Here is a 19,660-nt window from a genome sequence, read left to right as displayed (position 1 = left end):
TGTGTGTGTGTCTGTCTGTTTGTGTGTGTGTGTGTCTGTCTGTGTGTGTGTGTGTGTGTGTGTGTGTGTGTGTGTACGTGTGTGTGTGCTCGTGCGTGCGTGTGTTTGTGAAACTGTTCCGATCAGTTAAATTGATGACTCAGAACGGAGTCTTGTCTCCACTCCTCCTTCTCCTCTCTACCACTATCCCCTGTCTCCTCCTCCTCTCTACCACTATCCCCCGTCTCCTTCTCCTCTCTCTACCACTGTCCCCCGTCTCCTCCTCCTCTCTACCACTATCCCCGTCTCCTTCTCCTCTCTACCACTATCCCCCGTCTCCTTCTCCTCTCTACCACTATCCCCCGTCTACTTCTCCTCTCTACCACTGTCCCCCGTCTCCTCCTCCTCTCTACCACTATCCCCCGTCTCCTTCTCCTCTCTACCACTGTCCCCCGTCTCCTCCTCCTCTCTACCACTATCCCCCGTCTCCTTCTCCTCTCTACCACTATCCCCCGTCTCCACTCCTCTCTACCACTATCCCCGTCTACTTCTCCTCTCTACCAATGTCCCCCTACCACTGTCTCCTCCTCCTCTCTCTACCACTATCCCCCGTCTCCTTCTCCTCTCTACCACTGTCCCCCGTCTCCTTCTCCTCTCTACCACTGTCCCCGTCTCCCCTCCTCTCTACCACTTCTCCTCCTCTCTACCACTATCCCCGTCTCCTTCTCCTCTCTACCACTATCCCCCTCCTCTCCTCCTCCCCCGTCTCCTCTCTCTACCACTATCCCCCGTCTTCTCCCCCACTCCCCCCTCTCTACCACTCCTCCCCCCCGTCTCCTTCTCCTCTCTACCACTATCCCCCGTCTCCTTCTCCTCTCTACCACTATCCCCCGTCTCCTTCTCCTCTCTACCACTATCCCCCGTCTCCTTCTCCTCTCTACCACTGTCCCCCCTCTCTCCACTTCCCCTTCCTTCCCCCTCCTCTCTACCACTATCCCCCGTCTCCTTCTCCTCTCTACCACTGTCCCCGTCTCCTCCTCCTTCTCCTCTCTACCACTATCCCCCGTCTCCTTCTCCTCTCTACCACTATCCCCCTCCTCCTTCTCCTCTCTACCACTATCCCCCTTCCTCCTTCTCCTCTCTACCACTATCCCCCGTCTCCTCCTCCTCTCTACCACTATCCCCCTCCTCCTTCTCCTCTCTACCACTATCCCCCCCCCGTCTCCTTCTCCTCTCTACCACTATCCCCCGTCTCCTCCTCCTCTCTACCACTATCCCCCTCCTCCTTCTCCTCTCTACCACTATCCCCCGTCTCCTTCTCCTCTCTACCACTATCCCCCGTCTCCTTCTCCTCTCTACCACTGTCCCCCTTCTCCTCTCCTCCTCTCCTCTCTACCACTATCCCCCGTCTCCTTCTCCTCTCTACCACTGTCCCCCGTCTCCTCCACTGTCCCCCGTCTCCTCCGTACTGTAGATGGCCTGACGTCATACAGCTCTCCTGAAGGTCAGCTGATGATGCCTCCTGGGTATCCCATTGCCAGCCTCAATGACTCCACATACGACGGCGCCCACGAACGAAGGTAGGCCGGGTGCCTGCATACACACCGTCACACACACACACACACCGTCACACACACCGTCACACACACACACACACCGTAACACACCGTCACACACACACTATCACACACACACACACACACACACACACACACACACACACACACACACACACACACACACACACACACACACACACACACACACACACACACACACACACACACAGACACACACACACAGACGCACACACACATAATGAACCAGGCAACGTCAGATTTCAGAGACTTACATCTCCAGATGAAACAACAAGCCAACAAATACTCATAGAATTCGACCTGAAATGCACTAGAACTCTCTATCTTTTACCCTGTTTTGATTTAGTTTCCCCTCCTTAATATATAAAGCGCTTTGAGCACTGGAAAAAACACTATAAATCCAATCAATTATTGTGCCTTCCTTCTCCCAAGGAAACTGTCTGGGGGGTTGGGTCAGCTGACGGATGGTGTGACTGGTCAAGATGACTTCCTGGTGACGCGGCAGTACCATGTATGGCCTGGATACGACTATGTGGGCTGGAGGAACGGGAGTCTGGGCTCTGGCTATGTGGAGATGGAGTTTGTCTTTGACAAGCAAAGGAACTTCACCTCCATGAAGGTACCAAAGTGCATCCTACAGAGAAGGAATGGGACAGACGAGGTTAAGGACAGAGAAGGAATGGGACAGACGAGGTTAAGGACAGAGAAGGAATGGGACAGGCAAGGTTAAGGACAGAGAAGGAATGGGACAGACGAGGTTAAGGAAAGAGAAGGAATGGGACAGGCGAGGTTAAGAAAAGAGAAGAAATGGGACAGAAGAGGTTAAGGACAGAGAAGGAATGGGACAGGCGAGGTTAAGGACAGAGAAGGAATGGGACAGGCAAGGTTAAGGACAGAGAAGGAATGGGACAGACGAGGTTAAGGAAAGAGAAGGAATGGGACAGGCGAGGTTAAGAAAAGAGAAGAAATGGGACAGAAGAGGTTAAGGACAGAGAAGGAATGGGACAGACGAGGTTATGGACAGAGATGGAATGGGACTGTCTGTGTAACCTACTGGCCTGTTCATATGAGGTGGTGTTTCTGTCTGTGTCATCTACTGGCCTGTTCATATGAGGTGGTGTTTCTGTCTGTGTCATCTACTGGCCTGTTCATATGAGGTGGTGTTTCTGTCTGTGTCATCTACTGGCCTGTTCATATGAGGTGGTGTTTCTGTCTGTGTCATCTACTGGCCTGTTCATATGAGGTGGTGTTTCTGTCTGTGTCATCTACTGGCCTGTTCATATGAGGTGGTGTTTCTGTCTGTGTCATCTACTGGCCTGTTCATATGAGGTGGTGTTTCTGTCTGTGTCATCTACTGGCCTGTTCATATGAGGTGGTGTTTCTGTCTGTGTCATCTACTGGCCTGTTCATATGAGGTGGTGTTTCTGTCTGTGTCATCTACTGGCCTGTTCATATGAGGTGGTGTTTCTGTCTGTGTCATCTACTGGCCTGTTCATATGAGGTGGTGTTTCTGTCTGTGTCATCTACTGGCCTGTTCATATGAGGTGGTGTTTCTGTCTGTGTCATCTACTGGCCTGTTCATATGAGGTGGTGTTTCTGTCTGTGTCATCTACTGGCCTGTTCATATGAGGTGGTGTTTCTGTCTGTGTCATCTACTGGCCTGTTACATTAGATGCAGAGCTTTTGCCAAGTGTGACAATTGCATGTATTTCAATGAAAGCTTGAGGTTTGAGCTGCTCAGTGTAAATGATATTCTGGTTTCATTTTCAACATTTTGACGTGCAGCTCACACCAATAGGATGAAGAGGCTCACGTTCTTCTCATGTTGGTCAAAAGTTACTCTGTGTAAGAAATAATAATTATAATAAATAAAACCTACTGACTTCCCAGTTCGTATGTAACTGTGGTCTTCCCTGGACAGGTGCACAGTAACAATATGTTCTACCGCGGGGTGAAGATCTTCTCCTCCGTGTCCTGCTCTTTCAAGCCTCGTCTCATTGCTAACTGGGAGACCGAGCCGGTGGAGTTCCGTACGGTGCTGGACGACCGCAACCCCAGCGCTCGCTATGTGACCGTGCCTCTGGGACGCCGTAATGCCAAGGCCCTGCGCTGCCGCTTCCACTTCGCTGATGTGTGGATGATGTTCAGCGAAATCTCCTTCCAGTCAGGTAGGAGGGGAAGCAGAGAAATATCTACCGCTAAGGCACGGATCACTTCCTTCCTTCCTTCCTTCCTTCCTGACTGACTTACTGACTTACTCCTCTTCATCCCCTAAGGCACGGCTCACTTCCTTCCTTCCTTCCTTCCTTCCTTCCTTCCTTCCTTCCTGACTTACTGACTTACTCCTCTTCATCCCCTAAGGCATGGTTTACTTCCTTCCTTCCTTCCTTCCTTCCTTCCTTCCTTCCTTACTGACTTACTCCTCTTCATCCCCTAAGGCATGGTTCACTTCCTTCCTGTGACTTACTCCTCTTCATCCCCTAAGGCATGGTTCACTTCCTTCCTTCTTTCCTTACTGACTTACTCCTCTTCATCCCCTAAGGCATGGTTTACTTCCTTCCTTCCTTCCTTCCTTCCTTCCTTCCTTCCTTCCTTCCTTCCTTCCTTCCTTACTGACTTACTCCTCTTCATCCCCTAAGGCATGGTTTACTTACTTCCTTCCTTCCTTCCTTCCTTCCTGACTTACTGACTTACTCCTCTTCATCCCCTAAGGCATGGTTTACTTCCTTCCTTCCTTCCTTCCTTCCTTACTGACTTACTCCTCTTCATCCCCTAAGGCATGGTTCACTTCCTTCCTTACTGACTTACTCCTCTTCATCCCCTAAGGCATGGTTCACTTCCTTCCTTCTTTCCTTACTGACTTACTCCTCTTCATCCCCTAAGGCATGGTTTACTTCCTTCCTTCCTTCCTTCCTTCCTTCCTTCCTTCCTTCCTTCCTTCCTTCCTTCCTTCCTTCCTTCCTTCCTTCCTTCCTTCCTTACTGACTTACTCCTCTTCATCCCCTAAGGCATGGTTTACTTCCTTCCTTCCTTCCTTCCTTCCTGACTTACTGACTTACTCCTCTTCATCCCCTAAGGCATGGTTCACTTCCTTCCTTCCTTCCTTCCTTACTGACTTACGGACTTACTCCTCTTCATCCCCTAAGGCATGGTTCACTTCCTTCCTTCCTTCCTTACTGACTTACTCCTCTTCATCCCCTAAGGCATGGTTCACTTCCTTCCTTCCTTCCTTACTGACTTATTCCTCTTCATCCCCTAAGGCATGGTTCACTTCCTTCCTTCCTTCCTTCCTTCCTTCCTTCCTTCCTTCCTTCCTTCCTTACTGACTTACTCCTCTTCATCCCCTAAGGCATGGTTCACTTCCTTCCTTCCTTCCTTCCTTCCTTACTGAATTACTCCTCTTCATCCCCTAAGGCATGGTTTTCTTCCTTCCTTCCTTCCTTCCTTCCTTCCTGACTTACTCCTCTTCATCCCCTAAGGCATGGTTCACTTCCTTCCTTCTTTCCTTACTGACTTACTCCTCTTCATCCCCTAAGGCATGGTTCACTTCCTTCCTTCCTTCCTTCCTTACTGAATTACTCCTCTTCATCCCCTAAGGCATGGTTCACTTCCTTCCTTCCTTCCTTCCTTACTGACTTACTCCTCTTCATCCCCTAAGGCATGGTTCACTTCCTTCCTTCCTTCCTTCCTTACTGACTTACGGACTTACTCCTCTTCATCCCCTAAGGCATGGTTCACTTCCTTCCTTCCTTCCTTACTGACTTACTCCTCTTCATCCCCTAAGGCATGGTTCACTTCCTTCCTTCCTTCCTTCCTTCCTTCCTTACTGACTTATTCTCTTCATCCCCTAAGGCATGGTTTACTTCCTTCCTTCCTTCCTTCCTTCCTTCCTTACTGACTTACTCCTCTTCATCCCCTAAGGCATGGTTTACTTCCTTCCTTCCTTCCTTCCTTACTGACTTACTCCTCTTCATCCCCTAAGGCATGGTTCACTTCCTTCCTTCCATCCTTCCTTCCTTACTGACTTACTCCTCTTCATCCCCTAAGGCATGGTTCACTTCCTTCCTTCTTTCTTTCCTTCCTTCCTTCCTTCCATCCTTACTGACTTACTCCTCTTCATCCCCTAAGGCATGGTTCAACTGACTTACTCCTCTTCATCCCCTAAGGCATGGTTCACTTCCTTCCTTCTTTCTTTCCTTCCTTCCTTCCTTCCATCCTTACTGACTTACTATCCCTAAGGCATGGTTCACTTCCTTCCTTCTTTCCTTCCTTCTTTCCTTCCTTATTTCCTTCCTTCCTTCCTTCCTTCCTTCCTTCCTTCCTTACTGACTTACTCCTCTTCATCCCCTAAGGCACAATGATCCACTTCAGCTATCTGTCCTTTGACACACGTTCCTTCCTTCCTTCCTTCCTTCCTTCCTTCCTTCCTTCCTTCCTTCCTTCCTTCCTTCCTTCCTTCCTTACTTCCTTCCAATGATCCACTTCCAGCGCTATCTGTCCTTTGACACACGTTGAGCCCCACCAGGCACGGTTCACTTCCTTCCTTCCTTCCTTCCAATGATCCACTTCCAGCGCTATCTGTCCTTTGACACACGTTGAGCCCCACCAGGCACGGTTCACAGGAAAACAGTTAAAGACCTGTGCAGTATGTAGAAATAGCCACGCCATTTCCTGGGTTTCAAAAATTCTTAAATGTTTGCCAGATTTTAGGTTGTGACATGACAAGCACATGCAATGTGCAGAGAATCATCGTACCATCTAAACCCCTGTGAAAATATGTACTCTAATGTTCAGTGTCGTATGTGAACACAGGTGACCATTTGAAGAGTTTGGTTCCAAAACGCTATTTATCTATTTTCTGAAACGTTGGTAAGTTAAGCGTTTATTGTTTAAAGAACTTGAGAGAGATCGGTGTATTTTTTCGCTCTCTAATCATGACACGAGGTTGTTCAATGACGGACATGTACTGTACGAGTGCATTGAGATTTGGGAAGTAAATTCAGGGAGTTGAGTGTTTTAATAAACACACGTAATGTAAAACAAGAAAAAACGAACAACGCACAAACATGACACAGAAACAACAACGTCTGGGGGAGGAACCTAAGGGATTGACATATATAGGGAAGGTAATCAGGCAGGGGATGGAGTCCAGGTGAGTCTGATGACGCGCAGGTGCGTGTAACCATGGTGACAGGTGTGCGCCATAACGAGCAGCCTGGTGACCTAGAGGACGGAGAGGGAGCACACGTGACAGTATTCGATTAAAATCTATCACTTGATGGATTCATTTCAGAGAGACAAATAATCGTTTTTTTTTTTGCAAATGCAATATATCTGCCTCCCTCTCAGAGAAATGAGTTAAACTGCTAGGTTTTACACAGTCAAATATAAGTAATAACTACATTTTTTAGAAAGAAATGTATAAATTATACATTTGTGACATCAATATTTAAATGTTTTAAATAAATAATTCAATACAGTAATATGAGATCTGTATGTAAAAGATTTACATTTCAATTGTTTGGCATTTAGTAGATGCTCTAATTTACAGTTAGATTTACAGTTAGATTTACAGTTAGATTTACAGTTAGATTTACAGTTAGATTTACAGTTAGTGCATTTTAAGAGAGCTAAGTGGGTCCACCACATATCACAGTCAAAAATACAGGATACTAACATTCTAGCAAAAAAATGATATATAGTGTTTTGCAAATACATTTTTGTTTTCATACACATACTAGGAATACAAATATTTTACACACACACATGAAGGCACCCATAAGAAATCATTTCTGATTAAAAAAACACGAATTTGAAACATTTGTGGAAATAGCATTTTTTGGGGAAATAAACTCTTAATTGGTTCCTTTTGTCCTACAGCAGACACCGTGATTCCTACTCAGATAACCCTGGCGGTGACATCCCCTTGGCCCAAGGAGGAGAGCTCCATGCCCACCACCCACAAGACTGGTGACCTTTCAACTTCCTGCTTCCACTCTCCCAATCCTTACCATAACCATTAATGGAGAAAATGCAAAACTGAGCGTTTTCGGGGGTAGTCTCTTCGAAAAAAAGGGTTCCAAAGGGGTTTTTCTCCATTGGAGAACACTTTTTAGTTCCAGGTAGAACACTTTTTAGTTCCAGGTAGAACCATTTTTAGTTCCAGGTAGAACACTTTTTAGTTCCAGGTAGAACACTTTTTAGTTCCAGGTAGAATCATTTTTAGTTCCAGGTAGAACCATTTTTAGTTCCAGGTAGAATCATTTTTAGTTCCAGGTAGAACACTTTTTAGTTCCAGGTAGAACCATTTTTGGTTCCAGGTAGAACTCTTTTGGGTTTCATGTAGAACCCTCTTGGGAAAGGGTTTATACATGGAACCCAATAGGGTTCTACCGGAAACCAAAACAGGTTCTTCAAAGGGTTCTACAATGGGGATAGCCGAAGAACCCTTTCAGGTACTAGAAAGTTGAGGTGTTTTCTAAAAGTATAACTCTACAACCTCCCTTTTCATATGCAGCACCTCTGAATATTTCCACACTTTGTTTCCTTTCAGTTGTTTAGTTGTAGCTGAAAAAGTCTGGCTGCAAAAGTGTCAAATAAGCTGAGGGAAAGGGAATGGATCCATCTAACCTGCTTCTACTGTATACAGTATAGTTTTCTCTATGGAAATAACTTGATTATGTTATATCCTTGATCATATTTTAAATATATGTACTACTGGCTATAGACCTATATGTCTTTTTTTTTCTCCAAATAAATGAAATTAGTCAACTCCTTAACACCTCCCCCTCAGTGACAACCCCATCAACCAAGGACCAACCGGATGATGGGAACACCCCTATTCTGATTGGCTGTCTGGTGACGATCATCCTGCTGCTCGTGGTGATCATCTTCCTGATCTTGTGGTGCCAGTATGTGTGCAAGGTGCTGGAGAAGGTAGGACAGACTATATTCTGGATACCCACATCTGTCATAACCCTTTTAGCAGGTTGAACTGACAAGGCAGAAGGGGATGTGAAAAATTGTGTTTTCTGAAGTGAAGAGGAAAATTCAGCAACTCTTAAGGGCCTGGAAAGTGTCAATTGTTTTTATTTCTCCTCGGAAATCTAAATAGCATAATGAAGCTGTCTGTTTTTTTTGGCATGAGCTGTGTCTTAATCTACCTTGTCCTTCGATATTCGCCTTCCGCATCTGTGGTGGAAGGTGGGAGAGCTACTGCGGTATTTGTTAGACCGGGAGAAATCCCGAAAAATCGTTCTTCTCACGAAAACGTCTGTAGAGTCCGAACGGTTTGGCCTACAAACTAATATGACCTTGGGACTCATCTGAAGTCTGTACCGACGATCTGCCAACTTCTGTCTGTAGCGAACAGTTTGGAGTACCACCGTCGAAAGGTGAGACTGTCACGTACCGAAGGTCCCCGGAACCAGTTTTAAACAATCATGGAAGTAGTTTAGTGTTTTAAAAAAATGGGTTAAATATGGGTAAAAAAAAGTATATAATTTCCTGATCTGTCTTCTATCTCTCAGATGTAGGACAGACACTTCAGAACAGACCATGTATGAATGTTATTCAATGTGTATCTCTGTGTATCTATGTGTATCTATGCGTATCTATGCGTATCTATGCGTATCTATGTGTATCTATGTGTATCTATGCGTATCTATGCGTATCTATGCGTATCTATGCGTATCTATGTGTATCTATGTGTATCTATGCGTATCTATGCGTATCTAAGGCCGAATTCAATGTTGTATTAAATTCAAAATCAAATAGCTAAATGATCCATGGTATGACCATCTTAAAACAAGTCCATATGTTATCTTAGTAGAAACCCAGCCCAGGCCGTTACACCTTAGTGTGTTTTAAGTGTTTTTATAAAACAACTTCAACTGCCCTCCAAGAGATGCTGAGTTTCCCCTTCACTTCAATTCGCTCCTCAATTTATGTGCCTTGGAGAGGGAGGTAGCGATAATGTTTCCTTCGCTAAAGACTGATCCCTGCCTGCTTCCCGCCCCAGGCTCCACGCCGTATCCTCGAGGAGGAGGTCACCGTGCGCCTGTCCTCCAGTAGTGACACCATCATTCTGCAGACCCCTCCCGTGCCCCCCCGGGTCTCTCAGATGGACCACCCGTACGAGCGCGTCTTTCTCCTGGACCCTCAGTACCAAGACCCAGCCGGCCTCAGGAACAAGCTGCCTGAACTGTCTCGGAGTGCAGAGACCTCAGGTGAATACCTCTTTGCTTTTCTCTCTTCCTCTCCTTTCTCCTCCCACCTTCATCTTTCTTTCAATCAAAGGCATCATGTTACTTCTTAGTCCTTATAGTTTGCATGTTGCTGTGACTGTTACTCGCTTCTTACAAATCAACCTGTTGATCATGCCGGCTGCTTCTCTGATTCTCAATATTCTCTGGAATGTTGTATGTTATGCATGCTGATCTGTTGTTCAGACTCTCTCTCTTCTTTACCTTCCAGTCCTCCTCCATATCCCTCTAGCCTCTAGCCCTATGCCTTTATGACCTCTTCCTGACCTCTCGTCATGACCGAAGTCCCCTCTCGTGGTAAGAGATGAAAGGTGTGCCGATGTGAAGACCCGGAATGGCCGCCCAATGATGAATGGAAATGTTGAAGTGCCAGTGTGTCTTTAAATAGTTTGTATTTCCGTTTTACTATCAGACTATAATATCAGAATGATATAGAAGACTATAGTGGTGGGGATGGGGAATGTCCTCCTTGTCTGATTTGAGGCTATAGTTCCTTCCCCTTCTGTGTTCCTGTCTGGGTCTGCCAGGGCCTGTTACTGTCTGGGACTGGCAGGGTCTGTTACTGTCTGGGACTGCCAGGGTCTGTTACTGTCTGGGACTGCCAGGGTCTGGGACTGCCAGGGTCTGTTACTGTCTGGGACTGCCAGGGTCTGGGACTGCCAGGGTCTGTTACTGTCTGGGACTGCCAGGGTCTGGGACTGCCAGGGTCTGTTACTGTCTGGGACTGCCAGGGTCTGTGCCTGTCTGGGACTGCCAGGGTCTGTGCCTGTCTGGGAATGCCAGGGTCTGTTTACTGTCTGGGACTGCCAGGGTCTGTTACTGTCTGGGACTGCCAGGGTCTGTTACTGTCTGGGACTGCCAGGGTCTGGGACTGCCAGGGTCTTTCCTGTCTGGGACTGCCAGGGTCTGTGCCTGTCTGGGACTGCCAGGGTCTGTGCCTGTCTGGGACTGCCAGGGTATTTTCCTGTCTGGGACTGCCAGGGTCTGTTACTGTCTGGGACTGCCAGGGTCTGTTACTGTCTGGGACTGCCAGGGTCTGTTACTGTCTGGGACTGCCAGGGTATTTTCCTGTCTGGGACTGCCAGGGTCTGTGCCTGTCTAGGACTGCCAGGGTTTGTTACTGTCTGGGACTGTTTTCTTTTCATCCTTAGCTTTATGAGTCTGGCACTGTGTTCAGTTTAGCCTTTTAGATCATAATGAACAAGATTACTTGAACAAGGGGGACCTGATCCTAGATCAGAACTCCTACTCTCAGGCCCTGGTTATCATAACAGTCAGGAGCTTAGCACAAACTATCACTCTCTCTTTGTCTCTCCTCCTCCCCCTCCCTTTCCTCCTCCTGCTCTTCCTCCTCCTTCTTAACAATCCCTTCCCTCCTCCTCCTGCTCTTCTTCCTCCTCATCCTGTTCTTCCTCCTCATCTTGTTCTTCCTCCTATTCATCCTGCTCTTCCTCATCCTCATCCTGTTCTTCCTCCTCATCCTGCTCTTCCTCCTCCTTATCCTGTTCTTCCTCATCCTGTTCTTCCTCCTCATCCTGCTCTTCCTCCTCCTCATCCTGTTCTTCCTCCTCCTCATCCTGTTCTTCCTCCTCCTGATCCTGTTCTTCCTCCTCCTCATCCTGCTCTTCCTCCTCCTGATCCTGCTCTTCCTCCTCCTCATCCTGCTCTACCTCCTCCTCATCCTGCTCTTCCTCCTCCTCATCCTGCTCTTCCTCCTCCTCATCCTGTTCTTCCTCCTCATCTTGTTCTTCCTCCTCCTGATCCTGTTCTTCCTCCTCCTGATCCTGCTCTTCCTCCTCCTCATCCTGCTCTTCCTCCTCCTCATCCTGCTCTTCCTCCTCCTCATCCTGTTCTTCCTCCTCATCTTGTTCTTCCTCCTCCTGATCCTGTTCTTCCTCCTCCTGATCCTGCTCTTCCTCCTCCTCATCCTGTTCTTCCTCATCCTGTTCTTCCTCCTCATCCTGCTCTTCCTCCTCCTCATCCTGTTCTTCCTCCTCCTCATCCTGTTCTTCCTCCTCCTGATCCTGTTCTTCCTCCTCCTCATCCTGCTCTTCCTCCTCCTGATCCTGTTCTTCCTCCTCATCCTGCTCTTCCTCCTATTCATCCTGCTCTTCCTCCTCATCTTATTCTTCCTCCTCTTCCTCCTCTTCCTGTTCTTCCTCCTCCTCCCTAATATCCCTGCTCCTCCTCAGCGTGTGGTGGGGGCTATGCGGAGCCCGATGTCACCCAGTGCACGCCTCATCAGTGCTTCCAGAGCAGCGTGCCGCACTACGCCGAGACGGACATCGTAAGCCTGCAGGGTGTGACAGGCAGTAACATGTACGCCGTGCCCGCGCTCACCGTCGACTCGCTCACCCGCAAGGACATCTCCGTGGCAGAGTTCCCCCGTCACCGGCTGCTCTTCAGGGAGAAGTTGGGGGAGGGGCAGTTTGGAGAGGTGAGGACCTTCCTAGTGTTTATCTTCTTGTTGACGTACACACAGACAACTGCAGATGCCCTCATTCGTTCTTCATGAGCGTTTAAAAGTTATATTCTTCAAGAATCAATGAAGGATGTATCAATCCCAGATTGCCCCTTCAACATTTATCCACTGGAGGAAACCACAGAAAAAGGTTGTACTGTGTGTTATATTACCAAAAACTTATTCATCGCGCTTGTCTGATTTCAGTCACATAACTGTGTTGTTCACCATGAATTTATCATTACTCCCACATTTATAAACAATTTACTAATCATTAGTAAAGTATTTTTTCAGTCCCTAATCTGAAGTGAGAGCTACCTAAACTTTTTCAATAGTTTCTAAATGTTTTGAGTGACCAGTGTAATTTCTCACTAAAAGATGGGCAGACATTGGTAGACATTCCTGCTGTACCTGGTGAAAGAACAAGCACCTGACACAGGATGTTTAAGGACCTGTAATAATGTAACAGTATAGCTTCTGTCCCTCTCCTCGCCCCAACCTGGGCTCGAACCAGGGACCCTCTGAACACATCAACAACTGCCTCCCACCAAGCATCGTTACCTATCGCTCCACAAAAGCCTCAGAGCGAGTGACGTCACCGATTTACGTCACCAATTGAAACGCTATTGGCGCGCACCACTAACTAGCTAGCCATTTCACACCGGTTACATATATACATGTGTGAATAATTAGCAAATGTGGAAGTAATGGTTAAGAAATGATAAGCAAACTGTTTGCAAATGATTATAAATTGCAGAGAAGGGGAAACAACTGCTTCAAGGTCTCAGAGCGAGTGACGTCACCGATTGAAACGCTATTTGCGTGCCCCCCTCTAACGAGCTAGCCATTTCAGACTGGTTACATACAGTGGAATAAAATGCTAATTAATTACTTAAAAATCATACAATGTGAATTTCTGGATTTTAGTTTTAGATTCCGTCTCTCACAGTTGAAGTGTACCTATGATACAAATTACAGACCTCTACATGCTTTGTCAGTAGGAAAACCTGCAAAATTGGCAGTGTATCAAATACTCTGTATATACATGTGTGAATGATTAGTTTACTAACATTTACAAATTTGGGAGTCATGGTTAATAAATGATAAGCAAACTGTTTGCAAATGATTATAAATGGCTTATTATGGACCCTTAAAGTAATGTGTTACTGGGCACACGATGAAAAACATACAAATGTTTCAGTCTGTTTGGGGCCTAATGAACATGACCCTGTTCTCTGTGCAGGTCCACCTGTGTGAGGCTGAGGGTCTGCCTGAGTTTCTGGGGGAGGGCGCCCCCCTTCCCGACCGAGACGGACGGCCTGTACTGGTGGCGGTGAAGCAACTGAGGGCAGACGCCACCAACAACGCCAGGTGTGTGTGTTTGTTTATTTGTGTTCACCAGGTGTGTGTGTATGAATATTGCCTTTAGTACTCTGTGTGTATGAATAGCTACATTCTGACCTATGGTATTCTAACCCCCCCCAATGCCACCACACACGCACAGGAACGACTTCCTGAAGGAGATCAAGATCATGTCGAGGCTCAACGACCCCAACATCATCCAGTTGCTGTGTGTGTGTGTGAGCTCAGACCCACTGTGCATGGTGACTGAGTACATGGACAACGGAGACCTCAACATGTTTCTGTCACAGAGAGAGATGGAGAGCACCCTGACCCACGCCAACAACATCCCCGCAGTCAGGTGAGACCCTCCTCCTCTCACCACGCTCCTCCTCTCTCCTCCCCTCTCACCACGCTCCTCCACTCCTCTCTCCTCCCTCTCACCATGCTCCTCCTCTGTCTCCTCCTCCTCTCACCATGCTCCTCCTCTGTCTCCTCCTCCTCTCACCATGCTCCTCCTCTGTCTCCTCCTCCTCTCACCATGCTCCTCCTCTGTCTCCTCCTCCTTTCACCACGCTCCTCCTCTCTCCTCCTCTCTCACCATGCTCCTCCACTCTCCTCTCCTCCTCTCACCATGCTCCTCCTCTGTCTCCTCCTCCTTTCACCATGCTCCTCCTCTCCTCCCCCTCTCACCACGCTCCTCCTCTGTCTCCTCCTCCTCTCACCATGCTCCTCCTCTGTCTCCTCCTCCTCTCACCATGCTCCTCCTCTGTCTCCTCCTCCTCTCACCATGCTCCTCCTCTGTCTCCTCCTCCTTTCACCACGCTCCTCCTCTCTCCTCCTCTCTCACCATGCTCCTCCTCTCTCCTCCTCTCTCACCATGCTCCTCCTCTCTCTCCTCCTCTCACCACGCTCCTCCTCTGTCTCCTCCTCCTCTCACCATGCTCCTCCTCTCTCCTCTCTCCTGTCACCATGCTCCTCCACTCCTCCTCTCACCACGCTCCTCCACCTCCTCCTCCTCTCACCACGCTCCTCCACTCCTCCTCCTCTCACCACGCTCCTCCTCTGTCTCTTCCTCTCACCACGCTCCTCCTCTCTCCTCTCACCATGCTCCTCCTCTCTCTCTCCTCCTCTCACCATTCTCCTCCTCTGTCTCCTCCTCCTCTCACCATGCTCCTCCTCTGTCTCCTCCTCCTCTCACCATGCTCCTCCTCTGTCTCCTCCTCCTCTCACCATGCTCCTCCTCTGTCTCCTCCTCCTCTCACCATGCTCCTCCTCTGTCTCCTCCTCCTCTCACCATGCTCCTCCTCTCTCCTCCTCCTCTCACCATGCTCCTCTCTCCTCCTTCACCACGCTCCTCCTCTCTCTCTCCCCTCTCACCATGCTCCTCCTCTCTCCTCTCTCCTCTCCTCCATGCTCCTCCTCTCTCCTCCTCCTCTCACCATGCTCCTCCTCCTCCTCCTTTCACCACGCTCCTCCACTCTCCTCCTCCTCTCACCATGCTCCTCCTCTCTCCTCTCTCCTCTCACCACGCTCCTCCAATCCTCTCTCCTCTCACCACGCTCCTCCTCTGTCTCCTCCTCACCACGCTCCTCCTCTGTCTCCTCCTCTCACCACGCTCCTCCTCTCTCTCTCCTCTCACCACTCCTCCTCCTCTGTCTCCTCTCCACTCTCCTCTCTCCATGCTCCTCCACTCCTCTCTCCTCTCCTCATACTTCTCCTCCCCTCTCACCACGCTCCTCCACCACCTCTCTCCTCTTACGCTCCTCCTCCCTCTCTCTCCTCTCACCACGCTCCTCCACTCCTCTCTCCTCTCACCACGCTCCTCCACTCCTCTCTCCTCTCACCACGCTCCTCCTCTCCTCTCTCCTCTCACCACGCTCCTCCACTCCTCTCTCCTCTCACCACGCTCCTCCACTCCTCTCTCCTCTCACCACGCTCCTCCACTCCTCTCACCATACTTCTCCACTCCTCTCTCCTCCTCTCTCACCATGCTCCTCCACTCATCTCTCCTCTTACCACGCTCCTCCACTCCTCTCTCCTCTCACCATACTTCTCCTCCCCTCTCACCACGCTCCTCCACTCCTCTCTCCTCTCACCATACTTCTCTACTCCTCCCTCCTCCCCTCTCACCATGCTCCTCTACTCCTCTCTCCTCTCACCACGCTCCTCCACTCCTCTCTCCTCCCCTCTCACCACGCTCCTCCACTCCTCTCTCCTCTCCTCTCACTCCTCCACCATGCTCCTCCACTCCTCTCTCCTCTCACCACGCTCCTCCACTCCTCTCTCCTCTCACCATGCTCCTCCACTCCTCTCCTCTCACTCCTCTCCTCCCCTCTCACCATGCTCCTCCACTCCTCTCTCCTCTCTCCCCTCTCACCATGCTCCTCCACTCCTCTCTCCTCTCTCCCTCCCTCCTCTCACCACGCTCCTCCACTCCTCTCTCCTCCTCTCACCACGCTCCTCCTCTCCTCTCTCCTCTCACCATGCTCCTCCTCTCCCTCTCACCATTCTCCTCCTCTCTCTCCTCCTCCTCTCACCATGCTCCTCCTCTCTCTGTCTCCTCCTCCTCTCACCATGCTCCTCCTCTCTCTCCTCCTCCTCTCACCATGCTCTCCTCCTCTCTCCTCCTCCTCTCCTCCATGCTCCTCCTCCACTCCTCTCTCCTCCTCCTCCTCCCCTCACCACGCTCCTCCACTCTCCTCCTCCTCTTCACCACCTGCTCCCTCCTCTCTCCCCTCTCCTCTCACCATGCTCCTCTCTCCTCCTCCTCTCACCACGCTCCTCCTCTCTCTCCTCCTCTCACCATGCTCCTCCTCTCACCATGCTCTCCACTCTCCTCCTCTCACCACGCTCCTCCACTCCTCTCTCCTCTCACCATGCTCCTCCTCTGTCTCCTCCTCTCACCACGCTCCTCCTCTGTCTCCTCCTCTCACCATGCTCCTCCTCTCCTCTCTCCACGCTCCTCCCATGCTCCTCCTCTGTCTCCTCTCTCCTCCTCACCATGCTCCTCCACTCTCACCATGCTCCTCCACTCCTCTCTCCTCTCCCACATCCTCCTTCTCCTCCCCTCTCACCACGCTCCTCCACCACCTCTCTCCTCTCACCACGCTCCTCCTCTCTCCTCTCTCTCTCACCACGCTCCTCCACTCTCTCTCCTCTCACCACGCTCCTCCACTCCTCTCTCCTCTCACCACGCTCCTCCACTCCTCTCTCCTCTCACCACGCTCCTCCACTCCTCTCACCATACTTCTCCTCTCTCTCTCCTCCTCTCTCACCATGCTCCTCCACTCATCTCTCCTCTTACCACGCTCCTCCACTCCTCTCTCCTCTCACCATACTTCTCCTCCCCTCTCACCACGCTCCTCCACTCCTCTCTCCTCTCACCATACTTCTCTACTCCTCCCTCCTCCCCTCTCTGCTCCTCCACTCTCTCTCTCTCTCCATGCTCCTCTCTCCTCTCACCACGCTCCTCCACTCCTCTCTCCTCCCCTCTCACCACTCCTCCACTCTCACCATGCTCCTCCACTCCTCTCTCCTCTCACCACGCTCCTCCACTCCTCTCTCCTCTCCCATGCTCCTCCACTCTCACCACGCTCCTCCACTCCTCTCTCCTCCCCTCTCCACTCCTCTCTCCTCCACCACGCTCCTCCACTCCTCCTCCTCTCACTGCTCCTCCACTCCTCTCCTCTCACTCCTCCTCCCTCCTCTTCACCACGCTCCTCCACTCCTCTCTCCTCTCACCACGCTCCTCCACTCCTCTCTCCTCTCACCACGCTCCTCCACTCCTCTCTCCTCTCACCACGCTCCTCCACTCCTCTCTCCTCCACTCTCACCATGCTCCTCCACTCCCATGCTCCTCCACTCCTCTCTCCTCTCTCACCATGCTCCTCCTCTCTCACCATGCTCCTCCACTCATCTCCTCCTCTCACCATGCTCCTCCACTCCTCTCTCCTCTCACCACGCTCCTCCACTCCTCTCCCTCTCACCACGCTCCTCCACTCCTCTCTCCTCTCTCTCCTCCTCTGTCTCCTCCATCTCACTCACTCCTCTCTCCTCTCACCACGCTCCTCCTCCTCTCTCACCATGCTCCTCCACTCCCTCTCTCCATCTCGTCACCCTCTCCTCCTCCTCTCTCTCCTCCCCTCTCACCACGCTCCTCCACCACCTCTCTCCTCTCCACGCTCTCCACCACTCTCTCCTCCACGCTCCTCTCTCCTCCCCTCTCACCACGCTCCTCCACTCCTCTCTCTCCTCCCCTCTCACCATACTCCTCCTCCTCTCACCATGCTCCTCCACTCTCTCCTCTTACCATGCTCCTCCCCTCTCCTCTCACCATGCTTCTCTACTCCTCTCTCCTCCCCTCTCACCATGCTCCTCCACTCCTCTCCTCTCACCACGCTCCTCCACTCCTCTCTCCTCTCACCACGCTTCTCCTCCTCCCTCCTCCCCTCTCACCATGCTCCTCCACTCTCTCCCTCTCTCCATGCTCCTCCACTCCTCTCTCCTCTCACCATGCTCCTCCACTCCTCTCTCTCCTCTCACCATGCTCCTCCACTCCTCTCCTCCACTCCTCTCCACGCTCCTCCACTCCTCTCTCCTCTCACCACGCTCCTCCACTCCTCTCTCCTCTCACCACGGTCCTCCACTCCTCTCTCCTCTCACCATACTTCTCCACTCCTCTCTCCTCCTCTCTCACCATACTTCTACACTCCTCTCTCCTCCTCTCTCACCATGCTCCTCCACTCCTCTCTCCTCCTCTCTCACCATGTGCTCCTCCACTCCTCTCTCCTCCTCCCTTCTCACCATACTCCACCAGTCTCAGTCATTCCAACTATACCAGGGGTATTCAAATCCAAGCCTAGAGGTCCAGAGTACTACTTCCAGTTAATGTTCTACCTGATAATTCATTTTACCCACCTGGTGTCCCAGGTCTAAATCAGTCCCTGATTAGAGGGGAACAATGCAAATCTGCACAGCAGTGGAACTGGCTTGGAGGTCCAGATTTGAATTGACCTGAACTAAACCAATTCTCTCACCCATAGAAATATAGGTCAATGACTCAATATTCTATTACTACTCCCTCACTTCCTCCAACAACATTGTTCTACGTTGTTTTCTTCTTAAGCTAACACATTGGTTCTCTCTCTCTCCGCTCTCTCCTCTTTCTCTTCGCTATATTTCCTCACTCTACGCTATCTCGCCTCTCTCTTCGCTGTCCATCTTCTCTCTCTCTTCGCTATCTCTCCTCTCTCTATCTTCGCTATCTCTCCTCTCTCTATCTTCGCTATCTCTCCTCTCTCTCTCTCTCTCTCTCTCTCTCTCTCTCTTTGCTCTCTCTCCTCTTTATTCGCTATATTTCCTCACTCTTTGCAATTTCTCCCCTCTCTATCTTCGCTATCTCTCCTCTCTCTCATTTCGCTCTCTCTCTCTTCACTATCTCTCTCTCTTCACTATCTCTCCTCTCTCTCTCTCTCTCTTTGCTATCTATCTATTCTCTCTCTCCGCTATCTATCTTTTCTCTCTCTTCGCTATCTCTCCTCTCTCACTTTTTTGCTATCTCTCTCTCTCTTTTTTTGTAGCTTGTCAGATCTCCTGCACATGTCAGTGCAGATCTCGTCCGGCATGCGCTACCTGGCCTCTCTGAACTTTGTGCACCGAGACCTGGCCACACGCAACTGCCTGCTGGACCGCAGACTCACCATCAAGATAGCAGACTTCGGCATGAGCAGAAACCTGTACAGCAGTGACTACTACCGCATTCAGGGGCGAGCTGTGCTGCCCATCCGTTGGATGGCCTGGGAGAGCATTCTACTGGTGAGAAAGCACAATACCTCAGGGTCATTCCACAAAATGATGGCCTGGGAGAGCATTCTACTGGTGAGAAAGGAGTATACCTCAGGGTCATTCCACAAAATGATGGCCTGGGAGAGCATTCTACTGGTGAGAAAGCACAATACCTCAGGGTCATTCCACAAAATGATGGCCTGGGAGAGCATTCTACTGGTGAGAAAGGA

At 50.1% G+C, this 19,660-nt stretch overlaps 1 protein-coding gene across 2 annotated transcripts in view; it reads left to right on the top strand.

The window, feature by feature from the left end:
- ddr2l (discoidin domain receptor family, member 2, like) overlaps positions 1-19,660 on the top strand; it is a 53,807-nt gene that overhangs the window by 26,193 nt on the left and 7,954 nt on the right. Inside the window, exons 6-15 of one of the 2 annotated variants that reach the window (XM_042320268.1) lie at positions 1,454-1,559; positions 2,010-2,196; positions 3,499-3,745; positions 7,461-7,547; positions 8,371-8,513; positions 9,598-9,805; positions 12,034-12,278; positions 13,546-13,673; positions 13,807-14,004; positions 19,226-19,460. In XM_042320268.1, the coding sequence (XP_042176202.1) occupies positions 1,454-1,559; positions 2,010-2,196; positions 3,499-3,745; positions 7,461-7,547; positions 8,371-8,513; positions 9,598-9,805; positions 12,034-12,278; positions 13,546-13,673; positions 13,807-14,004; positions 19,226-19,460 (1,784 nt within the window). Of the gene's footprint in view, positions 1-1,453; positions 1,560-2,009; positions 2,197-3,498; positions 3,746-7,457; positions 7,548-8,370; positions 8,514-9,597; positions 9,806-12,033; positions 12,279-13,545; positions 13,674-13,806; positions 14,005-19,225; positions 19,461-19,660 lie in introns of both variants that reach the window. The other variant, XM_042320267.1, reaches the window with a different exon arrangement.

The sequence above is a fragment of the Oncorhynchus tshawytscha genome, linkage group LG04 (assembly GCF_018296145.1).
Source record: "Oncorhynchus tshawytscha isolate Ot180627B linkage group LG04, Otsh_v2.0, whole genome shotgun sequence".
NCBI classification, from domain to species: Eukaryota; Metazoa; Chordata; class Actinopteri; order Salmoniformes; family Salmonidae; genus Oncorhynchus; species Oncorhynchus tshawytscha.
This window is presented reverse-complemented; position numbering and strand designations above follow the sequence as displayed.